This window comes from Bactrocera neohumeralis, chromosome 6 (genome assembly GCF_024586455.1).
Source record: "Bactrocera neohumeralis isolate Rockhampton chromosome 6, APGP_CSIRO_Bneo_wtdbg2-racon-allhic-juicebox.fasta_v2, whole genome shotgun sequence".
NCBI lineage: Eukaryota > Metazoa > Arthropoda > Insecta > Diptera > Tephritidae > Bactrocera > Bactrocera neohumeralis.
The window spans coordinates 8,831,292-8,847,368 of NC_065923.1; the positions used below are offsets into that span (position 1 = coordinate 8,831,292).

The 16,077-nt window shown below is 35.6% G+C and overlaps 3 protein-coding genes across 6 annotated transcripts; 1 reads left to right on the plus strand and 2 right to left on the minus strand.

Annotated features, from left to right (window-relative positions):
• Positions 1–6,679: 6,679 nt before the first annotated feature.
• LOC126761395 (nuclear distribution protein nudE homolog) lies at positions 6,680–9,610 on the minus strand. Of its 2 annotated transcripts, none has more exons than XM_050477512.1 (7): positions 9,492–9,610; positions 8,883–9,198; positions 8,655–8,808; positions 8,319–8,592; positions 7,981–8,232; positions 7,412–7,503; positions 6,680–7,090 (listed from the first exon to the last, which is right to left on the minus strand). In XM_050477512.1, the coding sequence occupies exons 2-7, from the start codon at positions 8,960–8,962 to the stop codon at positions 6,695–6,697; spliced, it is 1,248 nt and encodes a 415-aa protein (XP_050333469.1). In that variant the 5' UTR covers positions 8,963–9,198; positions 9,492–9,610; the 3' UTR covers positions 6,680–6,694. The 2 variants fall into 2 exon arrangements, with proteins under 2 accessions (XP_050333469.1, XP_050333468.1); XM_050477511.1 differs by having other exon boundaries at positions 7,412–7,518.
• A 975-nt stretch (positions 9,611–10,585) lies between these two features.
• LOC126763507 (type 1 phosphatidylinositol 4,5-bisphosphate 4-phosphatase) lies at positions 10,586–14,686 on the plus strand. 2 transcript variants are annotated; one of them, XM_050481063.1, is made up of 6 exons: positions 10,586–10,696; positions 11,312–11,651; positions 12,661–12,839; positions 12,906–13,115; positions 13,176–13,340; positions 13,403–14,686. In XM_050481063.1, exons 2-6 carry the CDS (start codon positions 11,507–11,509, stop codon positions 13,517–13,519), a joined length of 816 nt encoding a protein of 271 aa, XP_050337020.1. In that variant the 5' UTR covers positions 10,586–10,696; positions 11,312–11,506; the 3' UTR covers positions 13,520–14,686. The 2 variants fall into 2 exon arrangements, with proteins under 2 accessions (XP_050337020.1, XP_050337021.1); XM_050481064.1 differs by lacking the exon at positions 10,586–10,696 and adding an exon at positions 10,852–11,081.
• Positions 14,687–14,691: 5 nt separating this feature from the next.
• Positions 14,692–16,021, minus strand: LOC126763508 (tubulin polymerization-promoting protein homolog). 2 transcript variants are annotated; one of them, XM_050481065.1, is made up of 3 exons: positions 15,433–16,021; positions 15,085–15,326; positions 14,692–15,033 (listed from the first exon to the last, which is right to left on the minus strand). In XM_050481065.1, the coding sequence occupies exons 2-3, from the start codon at positions 15,294–15,296 to the stop codon at positions 14,889–14,891; spliced, it is 357 nt and encodes a 118-aa protein (XP_050337022.1). In that variant the 5' UTR covers positions 15,297–15,326; positions 15,433–16,021; the 3' UTR covers positions 14,692–14,888. The 2 variants fall into 2 exon arrangements, with proteins under 2 accessions (XP_050337022.1, XP_050337023.1); XM_050481066.1 differs by having other exon boundaries at positions 14,692–14,832; positions 14,889–15,033; positions 15,085–16,021.
• Between the last annotated feature and the right edge of the window lie 56 nt (positions 16,022–16,077).

The following is a 16,077-nucleotide window of genomic DNA, read 5'->3' on the forward strand; positions in this document are numbered from 1 at the left end:
CACGACTATTTTTAGCCTGTCCAAACATACTGACAAGCAGAGAAACACTGACAGCGGTCACATAAACAAATATTTGATACATGTACATACTTATACCATACATAAGCGCGCATTGCCATAGTGGATGTATTGTTTGTATTTATTTACGGGAATTCTTCTTGGCATTGCTCAGCGCACTTTGGCAAAAACGCGTGAAATAATTCATAAGGCGCATATACCTTGTGTACACAAGTAAATGTTTCAGTTGTACCGGTGTGTGGTAAATAGATTTCAATACGAATTTCTAACAAACGCTCTCATAAAGGTGGATAGGAGGGCCTGTTTTGTCATCTTAAGTGTTTTTTTAAGACCCTCACCAACGCCAGAGGTCCATCGTCCTTCGCTCTTTCTTCTAAATGTTATTTCCATAAATCGGAAATCAAAGTCGCTGCCTTCAACGACACGGCAACAACAATACCAAGGCGTAACCATGAAGTATTCTGCACATGACGAGATAATTAGAACACTTTGAAAGTTTCTAGACATTCATGCAATTGAGTTTGGTGTAGTGTGGTGGCTGCTACTAGTTCATTTGTACTACTAATCGGCTGCCTACGAGTATACATAGACGTATTCTTCTTCTTTATTAACGTAGCGTCAATAGAAGATCCCAAGAGTAGATAGGTCCTTCTCCACCTGGTCTTTCAAATAGAGTGGAAGTCTTCCTCTTCCTTTTATTCCTCCGGCGGATACTGCGTCGAATACTCTCAGAGCTGGAGTGTTTTCATCCATTCGGACGACATGACCTAGCCAGCGGAGCCGCTGTCACTTAGTTCGCTCAACTCTGTCAATGTCGTCGTATATCTCGTTCATCGTTCTATCCGACTCATCAGCTGTTGTCATTGTCCATGCTTCTGCACCTCGTTGTTGTTGCTTAGACCTCTTATAGAAGATTGTCCTTTCTATATTCAGATCTGCAGCTCCAATTATTTTCTCCAGGAGCAGATTGATGAAGTCGCATGATAGGGAGTCCGCTTGTCTGAAACCTCGTTTGGTATCGAACGGCTGGGAGAGATCTTTCGCGATTCTGACGGAGCATTTGGTATTGCTCAACGTCAGTAAGTGTCTTTCCTCTTTTCACGGGTCTTTTCCAAGATTTGGCGAATGGTTAATATCTGGTCAGTTGTTAATTTTCCAGACCTAAAGCCACACTGATAAGGTCCCAACAGTTTTTTGATGGTGGGCTTAAATCTTTCAAACAGTACGCTCGATAGAACCTCATATGCGATGTTGAGGAGGCACAAAGGAGGAGGGTCTCATTTTTTGTGAAAAGAACACGGAGGTACGTACATGCAAAAATAGAAAGTTCTCGAAAGTAGTCTAAGGGAATCTTAATATACTTGTATGTATGTATTTTATTGCCTAATAACTATTACATATAGATGTACATACTCTGACCCATTCCTCAAATAGTTTCGGGTAGAGTCAAGAAGTAGTTTACATAAATACCAGTCTGTTGTTCATAAAAGATCTGCAGTTTTATTCGAATTCCTAGACACAAGGACTTGTGCTCTAGAATGAAGTAATTTTTTAATTCCGTGGTTTCAGAAGAAGACGAGTCCTAAATGTAGCATACCACAATGAAAATTAGACATATTTCCTTTAGATTTGAGCGACTCACAATTTCGGACTATTTATTATTCCTGTCCTTTCATTAAAGTGGACTGCAAAAAAAATTTCTTGAAAAGAGATCTAATTCTCTATTTACTCGTGGTATTTGCGCACGAACCCTTTTTGGTTGATTACTCCTCGTCCTTGGTGTTTTGCAGTTTGAAAAGTAGTTGAAATGTTTGTAGCCAAGAATAATAATGAACTCAAGCGGCAGTTAATAAGCTTGCATTTTATAGTTTCAGCCTTCTTTGGGTTGTCGCAACTTTTCCGTCAGGCGCCTCAATGGCAGGCGCTTAATTTTGAAACACTCACACACTTGGTTTTTCCACAATTGGTAATTGTCTTAAATCTGGCAATTATTTTCTCCTTTAGTGACAGTTGTTAACTAATTAGAAATTGAATTATGAAGCAAGTGCTTGTTGACTTTTGGACTAAAATTATGATTCGCTATACATGTATGGATGTTTGTAGTAAATACCCACATATTTATTTACATCGAAGACCATAACCTTAAATACAAATATGTATGTATGTATATACCATACGATATATGGCGCAAATAATGGTTTAGATTTTGAAGAAACTTTAACCTTTAAACCTCATATCCATAAAATATTTCTGACTTATTTTGAGTTGAGGACAGCAGCACAGACAATTTTTTATGGAAAACTGCTCCTACTTTTCTAGAGTCATGTATTCTTACCATAATAACTCACAAATTGAGGCCAAATGCTCAATATAGATACTTTAAGGCAATGCGATGAGAAATCCCAAAACTCCATTCAATGCCAACAAGTTGACATTGAACTAAAATGAAAATAAATAGCACTTTCTAAAAACTTAAATTTCCCAAAACTACCCCTTCCAAAACGGTTTCCCCTCACTGGTATATGCATACATATCATGCATGTGGTCGTGCATGGGTACTTTGCAACAAGTGACTCTGTTTATTACTCCCGCTCATATCGTGTTGTTGTAAAATTTAGTACACAGGTAAGACTGCAAAAGCAAATACACAAAACAGATGGAGTAGAAGAGATTAAGGAAGGACAGAAGTAAAAGTTGGCAGAGTTTCGGTGAGCTTTTCTATGCGTTTGTTTTAAAGCTCTATGCCTTGTGCTACTCATTGACCAAGCTTCATCAGTTGTAATACATTCCAGGTAGAACGGTATTGTTGCTAAAGCCCGAAATTTCGGGATCGGCAAGGGAAGATATTTGGCTTCGATATTTTCACTATTCGAATTTTAAACTAGATTGAGTAAGAAACAAAAATCTTCATTCGCGGGGCAAGCAAAACAAAGCCTTAATTTTATCGGATCTGGAAGGGATCAGAATATAATTATTGTATTCTTTCGTTTGCCGCATTCATGGGCAAAATTGGCCGAAAACTTGGTATCTTACCAGACGGATTTTTTACGATAAATAAAAGAGCAATTGGGCTACTTAGATTTTTTGGCTATACCTTCTTCTTTATTAGCGTAGAAACCACTTAAGCGGTTATAGCCGAGTTAACCACTGTGCGCCAGTCGTTTCTTCTTTTTGCAAAGTGGCACCAATTGGAGACTCCAAGCGACGCCGGGTCCTTCCCCACCTGGTCTTTCCAACGGAGTGGAGGTGTTGTTGTTGTTGTTTTAGCAGATACCTAGAACCCATTTGGATGGTAAGGATTCGCTGAGTTGTCGTCAACATTATCTAACGGGAGGTAACGCGCTGTTTCGATGGGATCGGTCCAAAGGGAGAGAGGTGTCAGATAAGTGGGATTGGTGGGGGATGCAAAGACTCATTGCACGCAGGGGATATATTGGTCTATTCTAGATAAGTAAGAGTTTAACCTACTACAGTTTCCACAACGAAGCTACACAAGGGTTACTCTCGTTTCTCGCGGCAACTCGAGCTCTTCGTCTGCTCTTGACTCCGAGTACGCCATTCACTGGAAGGGAGTCGGTGAAGGTGTTTATGGCTCCACTTTGAATGGCGGTCAGAGCTTACCGGAATTTTGGAGCGTCCGAAGTCTAGTCGGCATATTGTTTAATGTCGTCGACGTAATTGGGGAATGAACTCTTGATGTTCCTAGGCCATTTCACTTGGGAGTAGCCAGAAACGATTATTTTATATATGCCGCAAGCAGCTCACGACTTCCGGTCTTTGACCAAGTATCCTCTGGGTAGCCAAAGCACATCCGTTTGACAGCAAACTAAAGTGAGAAGGGGAACCATCCCTCCCCAGGGTTGTGCGGTTTGGGACCCGCCCCGGAAAAACGCCCCCAATTGTATTCCGATTTTGAGAGCAGTTTCTGGTTTGGTTGATTCGTGCATAATTTCCCTAATTCCTTGGGTTTTATCTTTTGGCAATATATGACTCAAATCCTTACCTCAACCTAATTATTAGTTAGGATGCAGAACTAAGAGCGAAAACGAGAGTTTCTTCCTGGAAATAATTTCAGACATGCAGTAGCAGTTTGTGAATCCAACTCTGTAGGCAACACATATATTTTATTTATTGTATCATATTACATATTATTGTAGTTTTTCTTTGTATATATGTATATTAATGTTGGTGTACATAAGGTTTTCATTGAATTAAAAGTGAAATCTTACAAAAAATAGTTTCCAATAATTTACTTGTACTCAAACAAATTACACATTTTCAGATTCATAATGAGAAAGTAATCGTGCAGTTATAGCTGCTTATGAAAAACACCTTAAAGTATTAATTATTAAATACGTATGTATGTATGTATGTATGTATGTATGTAGTTCATGAAACTAAAATTAATGCAAAAATAAAAACTAACATATGGAAAAATATAAAACTGGCAAAATGGGCGGCAAGTGCGGTGCGGGTAGCACTAGACACTTGAAAGGTTATGTGATGTTACATTTAAATTATGTATGTATGTTTGTATGTATATGTTATGGGTAAAGGCGACCGGACGCCAGAGCTCAGAGTTGAATGATAACGGTACAATATGTATGAGGGTAATTAGTGCTTGTCTTTTGTTTTGGGAGCAAACACTTGGAGCATTTACGCATTTGTTTGCTTCTGTTGTTTTTGTTACTACGCACTAGCTTGCTCCGTTTCTATGTGCTTTGTTTCATAAATTTTTGCTAAAAGTTAGTATTTTTACTACTAGTTGATATTACACTAACAAGTCGCTTATATGGGTGCACGAGCGGACTTCGTTTTAGATCATGGTCGAGAATTTGACAATCATACAAGTGTTTTCGTTTTTTTTTTTTTCAATTTATTTTCAAGTTTTTCTACTCTGGAGTTATGTAAATATGCAGACACTTCTCGCATTCGGTTACGCGGCAGCCGTCCGTTGCTGTTATTATTATTGCAGTGTTTCATTATTGCACTGCTCGTCTATTCGTAACTAGAGATCTCCTGCTGATCTGCATATATTACTCAGAGTTATAATTGCTGGGAGATGCGATTTCAAATCAAATTGATTTAATCTGCTTATTTGTAGAATCACTATATTTTTAATATATGTATATAACAAATTATTTCAGCTGTTTTAGCTGTCGCGCATGAGCATTGAATGCTCACTTTTCGAAGTCTTACGTTTACTAAACATTTTTCTGCTGCATATTTCTTTTGCATATTAAATGTCTCACAAAAAATATGTTTGCAGCACATGAAATAAGAGCATGTAAATATTTGTAGAAAAATAGGTAATGTTTTCTCTTATATGTTTGTGGCGTAAAAATCGATCATTAATAATAGTTAGTGCTCACAAGCGTTTAAGCATATAAATTATAAGAAAGAATACTTCTTGTGTTTGTAGCAGTGCGCAAAACGCATCACAAAATGAAATGTTTTTCAAAACAACTCATCCTGTTTTCAACAATTTATCTTCGCGTCATTCAATTTATCTGTTAATTTTAAGTATTTATAGACATTACAAAGGCTATAGTATAAATTAACGGATTTCGAATTTCTTTCTTCACTCAGATCGCTCAAAAACAAAAGCATTTGCTGTTTATACAGATTTATGTTCGGTAATGAGGCTTGTCCAGTTTTTTTGTTCGCAGCACATTTCACTTTCCCGTGTATGTATAGGTGCTATCAGTATTGCATGCGCCACTTTATTTATACACACTCGCTATGATAACTGTGCACAAATTAACAAGAATTCTTCATTTAAACGTATATATTATTAACCGATATATAGCAGGAATGAATAGTCTGGTTTGAATTATTTCTTTACTAGCCGACACCAAGGGAAGCCAAGTCTTCGCTTAATTATCCATTAGTGGCTGAACAGTAATGCTGTGTGTATAAAGAGTTGACGTTGTTGTTGTGGTAGTTGTTGATGTTAGAAATGTGGCTGAACTGCAACTGAGTGGCTGTCATTGACGTGGGTGCACGATTGGGGCGTGATCCCGGTAGGTCTTGAGCTTTGTCTCCATTGCCTGCAAATGGGAAAATGATTGCTTTATTTTGTTCCAAAACTTTTCTTTTCTTATCAAATATATGTAGGTATATATTATAAATGACACTATAAGAGGATTTGTAATGCAATAAATGGACAGCCCGAATTTAGGACATTCGGTATTTACTCTGAAAGGTGATAACTGTTGGAAAACAGGAACTTTTCGCCTGTTAAAGAAGATTCCTTATGATGTAAGAAATCAGTGACGCCAGCATATTCATTGTCTCAAAAAGATAAGGATACAAAAGTGATCCGCTTTTCATCAACACTGCAAAGCGAGAGATGCTTCATCTCCTTTCAAATGCACAACACAACACAAATAGGCCCTAATCGCAGCACAATTTTAGTTTATTTCCTATTTGTAAAACAAATATATTGCAACTCTTCACTCCTTTAGCCCAAATATTGGTTTCACTAATATAAAATTTATATATGTAATTGCCTGTGACTAATATAACAAAGAATGCAGTATATAAAACATTTATTGTAGAAAAAATATTTTTATGCTTTACGCACACGAAAAAAATAAATGGTATTTCGTTATTCATAAAACACAAAAGCAAAACAAAATAAAAACTACTAAATTATAAAAAAATATGTTTGTACTTATTTGGAAATATTTTTATTTAATGTGCGCATAGGTGTTTTAGTAGAGCTCGGAGAAATGCTATTTCCGCCGCTCATGCGATCTGCAAAGCGCTTAAATATATTTGTACCAAAATTTAGACTCGAATTGCTACGACTGGCGATTCGTCGTAAGGACACTTCAGGGACATCGGCGTCGGAATCGGTGTAGGACGTGTTTGTGGAGGTCACCGTAGCGTTAGTGTCCATGGAATTATTGCTGCCAAAGGTATTTGTTACACTCCGTCTAAGACGACCTACATTATCGGCCGTTGGCGTGGAGGCACAGCTGCTTGTGGAGTCAGCAGCAGCACGAACTGAACGATCACAGATACAACGAAACCTTTCACACAGAGGGCATAAAAGTGCCTTATCCAACTAAAAGAGAACACAGAGACCATGATGCCACAATGCATTATTTTACGCAACATGTGAGTAGAAGTGCTGGATAGCAGATACAAAGAGTATAGTAAATGTGACCAGTTATGGGATGCAATAGAAACGGTTAGTAGGCGGATTATTTAGATTGTGTTATGCTGAGTCGAGCATTTAGATTGCCACATAGTAGATTTTTTAGCAAACTTGCAAACATACTACATTAAATACATTAATCGAACTAATAACATGACATTAATCAAAGATATGCTTAATAGATTAAATAATTAACTTCAAAATAGGACAGTGAGTACACAAACTTACATTCAATTTCCGTAGCATATCTGCAACAATGTTGAGCGCAGATGTACGAGAGCTGGGCGTCATTGCGTTGCCATTGAGTAAATTTGTTGAATCTGAAAAGGGTTTTTCTATATTTGAGTTATAGATACATGTTCTAACACACTAAATATAAATTTTAAATACATGCTTACGGACACACACAAACGATACAACTACTTTTCCTCACGGTTTTGTACTTAGCCGTTATATTCATTTCGAATTAGTTCAGTTATATTCCGTTATAATATTTTGTTGCATACAAGTTACATATTTATTGAAAACTTAACAACGACTTTATAATAAAAAATACACAAAATATTGATAAAACTGTACTGAAAAAATACTTCATTTTATACCTATCAGGAGCAACATATTAATCACATCGTCAATTACAATATTTGCTGTTAAGTAGTCGTAAAGTTTGTGTGGTTTAATTTTAAAAGCTAATTAGCAAAACGGTCTTATTTTTGACTTTTTCAATTTTGACTTTGCTTTAAACTTGATAAATTTAATGCCGCACTTTCTAGAGTGTAATACACCTAAAATCTTACTTTTCAACGAATGTTGTTCACCATAATTGGGAATAACTGCTGGACTGTTGTTTAGATTATTTGTAAGGCTGGTATTGTGGAGACTGGTATTGTGGAGACTCGTATTGTTGAGGCTGCTTTCTTCATGGGCAATATCACTGTTATTTACAGCGCCATTTGCTATAGTTGCCGAAAGTGTTGTCGATTCAGATATATTAGTAACTGAACCATTTAATGGATTACGCGTTTTTACATTCAGTTCTTGTTTTAAGTCTATAAAGATAGGAATTGGAATAAAATTTAACAAAGAAATTGTGGAGCACACATTTAGGGGTTAGTAACTTTTGTAACAATTTTACCTCTTGTTTCATCCATAAGTCTCTGTAGCTTTTCCTGTAGCATTTCCTTTTCATCCACTTCCATTTCAAGTAGAGCATTTTTTTCATATGCTTTATCTAACATTCTTTCAAAATCTGCAATGCTTTCATTGAGTATGCGATGTGCTCGCTCTAAATCATCATTTTTTTGTTCCAATTGTCGCAGGTACACTTTGAGAGAATCGCGCTCGGTTTTCAAATTTTCCATTTGTCGTTCTGTATTGGCTAATTCAATGCCATGAGATTGTAGTTTGAGCTAAAATATACAAATATTATCATATATCAAATCCATTTAAACGATTTTTCGAATCACAATACCTTCAATGATTCATTTTCTTTCTCTAATGAGGAAAGTGTAAAGCTGAGATCTTTGATTATACTCTGTTTTTGATCAAGTGTAGCATCCATTTCTGCCTCCATTTGCCGCGATTGTTCCACATATTCATCATATTCTTGTTTCACATCTGTCCATCTAAACAATTGCAAACACATTATACATGAAATTACGACTGCACTAATTATTCTACTATTAAAATAAAAACTTACTCTTTGTGATAGAGTTTAGCACGTTCTTTCCAATACCGACATTCGTCCTCAACGCTGTTAAACATTGGTGGTGATTCCATTGCGCTGTGTTTGCCAAAAAATATGAGTTTTGAATATATTTACTCAGAAAGTCAATGTTGAACTCCCTACGTCTTCCTTTATGCGAATATACACCCTTAAATGCTTTTAATGTTTATGTAGCAATAAAATTCTGCTTTTCCACGATTTTCCTTGTTATGCTTTTAATTCACAATTTTTCCACACAAAAAATTGTTCAAGCTTTGCTCGTTCCGCTAAGTAAAAAGTAAACACGATTCTGAAAATAAAATAATTTGCGGAAAATCAATTTGAAAACAAGTGTGCGAAGCTGTTTTTGGTCCCACTTTAGTTGCCTTTATATTTTTTTTATTCATATTCGATATAATGACGCCGTCGACTCAGCCGACGCCACCGAAACATCAAAAGCAACAACTGCGGAAGAGTTCGAAACGACGAAGGTTAGAAGCCAATGAAATCATCGTTCAGATTTTCAAAACAGGTTTTATCACATCTAACTAACATAATTTCTTTCTATTGGTATAAAAATTAAAACTTTGTAGTAAAACTTACATTTTGAAAACAGTTTTATAAAATTCAGATGCCTTGTCTCGCAAAATATGGGAAATAAATGTGAGACAAAACTCGTTAAAAGTTGTGTTTGCAATAAAATACCAAAACTGTAAAATAGCATTGCCAGTTCTCAAAAAACAATGTTGCTTTATTATTGTTGTTTCCACTTACAGGCTTGCACTTTCGTGCATCATTATCTACCTAAACAGGGTTGTCTCACACATAATTGAAAACTGTGTCAGAAATTTTTAATTTGCCAGTACACACATGGGCTCTTTTGTCACTCAAACCGAGGGGCGGTTGAGGTTAGGGAACGACCAGAAAAGTTGAAACGACCGTGCTTCTCGTGCTCGTGCTCTCGTAACAGTTCGCTGCCACGCAATTCACCACTCCTTTTTACTTTGAATTTTTTTTTCATGGTTGCAATAGCGTTCGGTTTTACATTAATATATACGATATGTTCGAAAATTGGAATCTATTTTTCGTCAATCATATGCATGGTATGATAGAAATATTTTAAAATACCGACGAAAAAGGATAAAAATAAGACACTTCATTCAAATATTTAATAACATTTAGAAGTATTAATTGTAATAATGTACATAAATTAATTTAAAGAAAAAGGCAACAGCACAAAAATTTTCAAAAAATTTGTTCAAATATGCATATGTCTGTCAATTTTTATGTCTAGATTTTAGCAACCGTTAAGCTCTTGATGATTTTCATTACCTGATTAACCTCAGAGCCAAAGTATATTTCTTAACATAAAAATAGAGGACAGACAATCTAAAAAAGAAAAGACATTATGGTCGTTGATTTAGTATATCCAAGAGTGACGCTCTGAACACATAGAGCGTGACAGTCTGCAAGCGACATCTTTCAAATATTAAGCTACACACGTTCTTATGGACACAGTTATGTAGTTATGCAGCTGTCTCAATAACTGTGTCCATATGAACGTGTGTATTGTAATATTTGACAGATGTCGCTTGCAGTCTGTCACGCTCTATGTGCTCAGAGCGTGAAATGGTCTCCAAAGGACTAACTGCAGGGAAATATTGTAATCACTATTTCTACTGTGTATACACAGTGTTAAGACGAAGTGTTAAATACGAAGCTGTTCCACTGTGGTGCAACTCTGTAAAAGTCATTTCGCTACATTTGGGAGGATTCCGCATAGCTCTCGAAAATATTGTAAAAAATTGGTAAATAGGAAGTTTATTATCAAGTTATTATCTTTATGTTGTCAAAGAATACACAAAGTAATCAAATTTGTTGAAAGCCGCCGGTTAAATCATTTGTATTGAACGATAATAACAAATGCAAATTTCACAATTCACGGACGGGTATAGAAATATAGGGAATAGAAAAACAATTTGGCAAACAAAGAAATGGGGATAACGTTGAAAGGAGAAGTGGCGAAGAGAAGATAAAAAGGGAAAGCAACAAAAGCGGTGAACACGGTTTTCATTGCATTGCATGGAAAATATATGTGCAGCAAATATAAATGAAGCGAAATTGAAATCGGCATAGCCAAGTGTTCGTAAACCTCAGTAGTTGTCTATTTAATGCGAATAGGGTTCGGAAGGGGTAGGTAATGGTGATTTAAACGTCGCATTTAAAGAACAATTTCTAAGGTGCAGGGAAGAACGTTCAGCTTGATTTTTGCCGCTTTGAAAGCAGCATACATAAATATAAATTATTTCGTACAATCCAATATAATTAAACCACTTGTGCAATATTGGTTTAAAATTAACATCGTAAACTCTCTATATTACCAAGCAAATAATCTAAATGTACTATGTTTATATGTTATATAGTTGCAGCGAACAAAGAAGTGCTCACAGAGGGACTTAAACAATTAATGAATTAATGCATTGAATCAAGTAGTCGGGACGCAAAAGAAAATAAAAAAAAGAATATAGATCAGTGATCGAAATATTCGGGGATTTCTTCAGTTTACATCTGAACTCATTAAATTTAAAGTTCAGTGAATATCTTCTGGCGCTGATACTATGGCTGATCCTGAGAAGCAGAGCTTGATTAACAATGAGGAGACCAATAATACGTATTCTACAGGGCAGCCTAGTGCTGTAGTAGGCAGTGTTGGGGGCGGCGAAGCAGGTGCGGCTGTTATTGCAGGAGCAAATCCGACTGAAGGTAATATGTTCAAATCTAACACACAATTATGAGTCTAACGTGCAATTAAGTTCATTAAACCCGGCACTGTAACATGGGAAGTATTTGATGCTGCACACATCCACAATTGCTAAATGAACTGTAAATGAAGCAACCACAATGCAGTAATAGAAACCGTATAAGTGTACTTAATAAAAGTAGGGGCGTGGGTGCTTTGCAGATCTTTTACTGTTTTCGCGATTGCATGAAGTGGTTAAAGTATATATTAATCTCTTGTAAAACATATGCATGCATATCTTTACAATATCACTCCAGTGTAAAGAGTATAACTATAAAATATGTCATTGTTTTGAAAACTTATTATCTGTGAGAAAACACTTAATTTTAGCAGTATTCGAACTCGACGTGTGATTTTTATTTTCCATTGTATTTTCCCACATATCACTTTCGTGTACCCCTTCTTAAAGCGGGATGACTCACACGTCATGGTTGTGGAGAAACAGCTGTTGTCTCGCGATATGTTATCAAATTATTTAGCTTATATATGTACATACATATGTAATCCTTATCCCTGCAGCATGTATGTATATAATCCCGAACGGTTCCTCTGTTATTGTTGGTTGTATAAGAATTAAAGCCTCATATAATATGTTGTTATATGTTTGCGCATACTTATAATAATACACATTTAATAATGCGTATGTAATTGTGAACGCAAGTTGAAAGAAACCCGCTCTTTGAAGCATAAGATAGTGTATCACTTAGCATTGACATAGATCTCTATCTGTCTACCAACTAGATTTTAGTGAAGAAGAATCATTCATTTAATGCAATCTGTTTAGATTCGCACACTCATCCGCTTTTATTTTTGCGGTTTGAATTTGCCTTGCTTTTCATTTTCTCAATGCTTTCCTATAAGTCTCATCCGACATGTATATATTCTACAGAAAAGGTTTAATTTACTGTTCAAAAGAGCTCCCAATGTATTTAATTAGTGGTTTTGTATAAAAATGTCTTCAATAATTTTTAGGCGGTGTTTCCCAGGCAAATGTTCCATTTGTGGGTCCGGATGAATTGCCACCGCCTTATCAGGCAAACACTGGAACTGGTGTACCAATGGTTACATGCAGGGTGTGCCAAAACATGATCGATATTACACTAAAAAGAGATCAGCATGTAGTGAAGTGCACCCACTGCAATGAGGCAACTGTAAGTACCATAAAAGTTATAAAAACCGTTAACAAACATTTGACAATGCAATTAATATCTTTGTAGCCAATACGTAATGCCCCTCCTGGCAAGAAGTATGTGCGTTGTCCATGCAACTGTCTGTTGATATGTAAAAGTTCGTCGCAGCGCATAGCTTGTCCTCGGCCTAATTGTAAGCGTATTATAAATTTAGCACCGAGTCCAGTTACCCCACCCGTACCGGCTATGCCAGGAATGTGCCGTGTAACTTGCGGACACTGTTCGGACACATTTTTGGTATATTTTCAATTTAAGTGCATCCTATAGTATTGTTATTATTATAAATTATAATTTCAGTTTAATACGTTTCATAATGCATTGGCGCGCTGTCCCCACTGCAGAAAAGTTTCGTCTGTAGGATCGCGTTTCGCTTGCGGACGCGGTATTTTGTTCGCTATATTAGGATTGCTATTCCTTATTGCGGGCATCGGTATTACTGTTGGCACGTATAAGTATGCAAAGGTAAGACTTCAATTTACATGGTGTTAATTTTTCATGACTATTCATTTGTTTGTACATTCCAGGATCATGGCGGTATCGTTATTGCTTATATTGGCCTATTTCTGATTGCAGCCTTTTTGGGTGCACGTTCTGTTTATTATTTCCGTTTAAAAGTAAGCGCCATAGATGGTCCGATGTAAGGGCGTATTTAAATGTTTTTGTATCATTCCTTTTGATATTAACGAAACAAATCAACACAACATAAACACATTAAGCATATAAAAAAGCCAGAGGAAGATAGAATGAAAAAAGCAGGTGTAGATGCATAAAAAATACTACTTATTACCGACAACATTCACTAATGAATAATTTTCAAAACACACCGTAAAATACATAGTTCACCACTCTAAATAAATATGCAATCGAACAAAAAATATTGCATTACAATTAATTATTCGAACCGGGTAAAAATAATAATATTGCATTAATGCAAACTAGTTCTAACGCATGTAACACGATGCGTTAGCATAAATGACCTAATATTTGATAAAATTCACTAATACAATACCCCTTTTGTACAACATAATCTCAGCAGTCAAAGAAGACGTAGAAAGTCTTCAACTTTACGCCTCAAAATCACATTTATGTAGAAATATGCTTTGTTTTATTAAAAAGCAAACTCAAAGGTAGACAACTTTTTACGTGATTGGTTCAGTGTTTTTAAGAGTTTGGTCGCTTGAATAAATTCACCTTGTTTAGATAAAGTAAGCCTTTTGCGAATCTCTGTCTAATGGTTTACTATGTGATTGGTTCTGCTATACTTATATATTACAATTTTATCATAAATTATCATTTTGTAACTTTTGTAATTGTATTTGTACGTAAATGTTTTTATTCCCTGGCTGAATTACAACAAATAATGTTGATCTGCGGTGCATACACGTGAATAGATTATAATTATTCAACACACACAAACGAAAAACGAAAAATCCCGCTTCCGTTACAATTTGTCTTAGATATAAAGTTCAACATACTTATATAAAAAATGGTCCTCACATGTATGAAGTTGTCCTGCAGCTAGTAAACGCATGTTTGTTGATTAGCCTGTAAAAATTTCGGCCATTTAAGATCGAAAATAATATGTATAAACAAAAAAACAAATATAAGCCTAGAATGGTTCGCGTATAAATTCAACAGAAGCATTCAGTAGGAGGAAATAAAGGCATAGGAGAAGGAAAAAAAGCAAATCTGAATTCTATAAACAAACATTTAATATTAACTATATGATTAAATGAAATATTATGGAACTTATACAATTATATTTAGATTATTACGATATACTGTAAATAAACGCGAAAAAAACCAAAGGAACTTGTTATTTTATTTAATTTATTTATATATATTGCTAACCAAATATAATAACTTATTGTAAATTTCATTGAATTTTTCTGTTCACTGTCATTCCTAGCATGGGGTAGCGAAATGTTCAACCATGTGATATCCGTTTAAGGAACTTATTTTGAATTGAGTGGTTAGACCTGTTATTTTAGATATGTACTTATAAATTACCTATTTCACGACAACAATTTCAGTGCCTCCGCCAGGCGGACCAGCCTCGAGTAGCGCTTTTTTAACGTCATCAATCTTAATTTCTTTACCCTGGCAAATCATGTTCAAAAAATCCAAAAATTCCTCGAAGTCTAAACGCCATTTTCTGAAAATGAAACAATTTAATAAAAAATAAAAAAAGCTATTTACAAATTACTTGAATTTCATATAAGCCATGCCAGTGTCGGTCATCGTGAATGCCGTTCTTAATAATTTTGCTTGATCCAACCAAAAATCTATCTGGGACAATAATATGGTTTCGTATATCTCATTTTCCAAGTCTAAGGTGTTGATATTATTGTTGGCATACAAGTGGAAGAGACTTTCGATAGTATGCTTCTTTTGCTTATTCTCATCTTCGTCGGCCATGGCTTATAACTGCGAATTTTGCACTGTCGGCTGGATTTGTGTGTATATAAATGGGATAATACACGTATAAATTTGTTTCACAAATTACATGTATTGACTTTATTTTGTTTATTTTTTCAAGACATTTGATACCTACTCGCTCGTGTCCCCATTTTTGTTTGTTATATTGCCGTTACTACGTCGCATAACGACTATATTACGTATTTAAATATTTCGGTGGATATGTACATATGTATACATACGTTTAAATTTAATTTTAACTAATTGAAAATTATCCAATGATGAAATTTCGCGTTACAAAATATAACAGTTGTGACAAATATTGTAATATATGTATGTACTATGCATGTTTGGCGTCGGATGTTTCCTTAAGAATAGTGAATCTGCTTGTTAATACCAAGAGTGATAGAAGAAAATGGCGGTTGGCGTAATCTTGGCAAATCCGGCATAGAATAGATAACTGCGTAAGCGGTGCCAATAAATGCGTTTAACGATCTCTTCCTTGTTACGTTTCCACGACTACGTAACCGGAACACATCCGAATTTTCATTCGGCTGTCAACTCGGCAATATTTCTCCAAATTTCTTAGGGCTGCTTTCTGCCGCTTTAACAACAACGGTCCTTTCAAATTCGCTTCTCTATGCATACATTCGCATAAATGTGTATCATATCCATTCACATTAGAAGTTAAAATTTTAGTTAAGCTTTGAGCTGCTAGGGGGAGTACACATTCACCACGTTCAAAATTTCAACTTATACTTTCAGAATTTTCTATTGTCCC

Coding starts and splice junctions, on each gene's coding strand:
- LOC126763507 (XM_050481063.1), top strand. CDS start 11,507: ATGGCTGATCCTGAGAAGCAGAGCTTGATTAACAATGAGGAGACCAAT. Junction 13,116..13,175: donor ACTGTTCGGACACATTTTTG/GTATATTTTCAA, acceptor TTATAATTTCAG/TTTAATACGTTTCATAATGC. Junction 13,341..13,402: donor GCACGTATAAGTATGCAAAG/GTAAGACTTCAA, acceptor TGTACATTCCAG/GATCATGGCGGTATCGTTAT.
- LOC126763508 (XM_050481065.1), bottom strand. CDS start 15,296: ATGGCCGACGAAGATGAGAATAAGCAAAAGAAGCATACTATCGAAAGT. Junction 15,034..15,084: donor ATGGCTTATATGAAATTCAA/GTAATTTGTAAA, acceptor TTTCATTTTCAG/AAAATGGCGTTTAGACTTCG.
- LOC126761395 (XM_050477511.1), bottom strand. CDS start 8,962: ATGGAATCACCACCAATGTTTAACAGCGTTGAGGACGAATGTCGGTAT. Junction 7,519..7,980: donor TGAACAACATTCGTTGAAAA/GTAAGATTTTAG, acceptor ACTCAAATATAG/AAAAACCCTTTTCAGATTCA. Junction 7,091..7,411: donor ATATGCTACGGAAATTGAAT/GTAAGTTTGTGT, acceptor GTTCTCTTTTAG/TTGGATAAGGCACTTTTATG.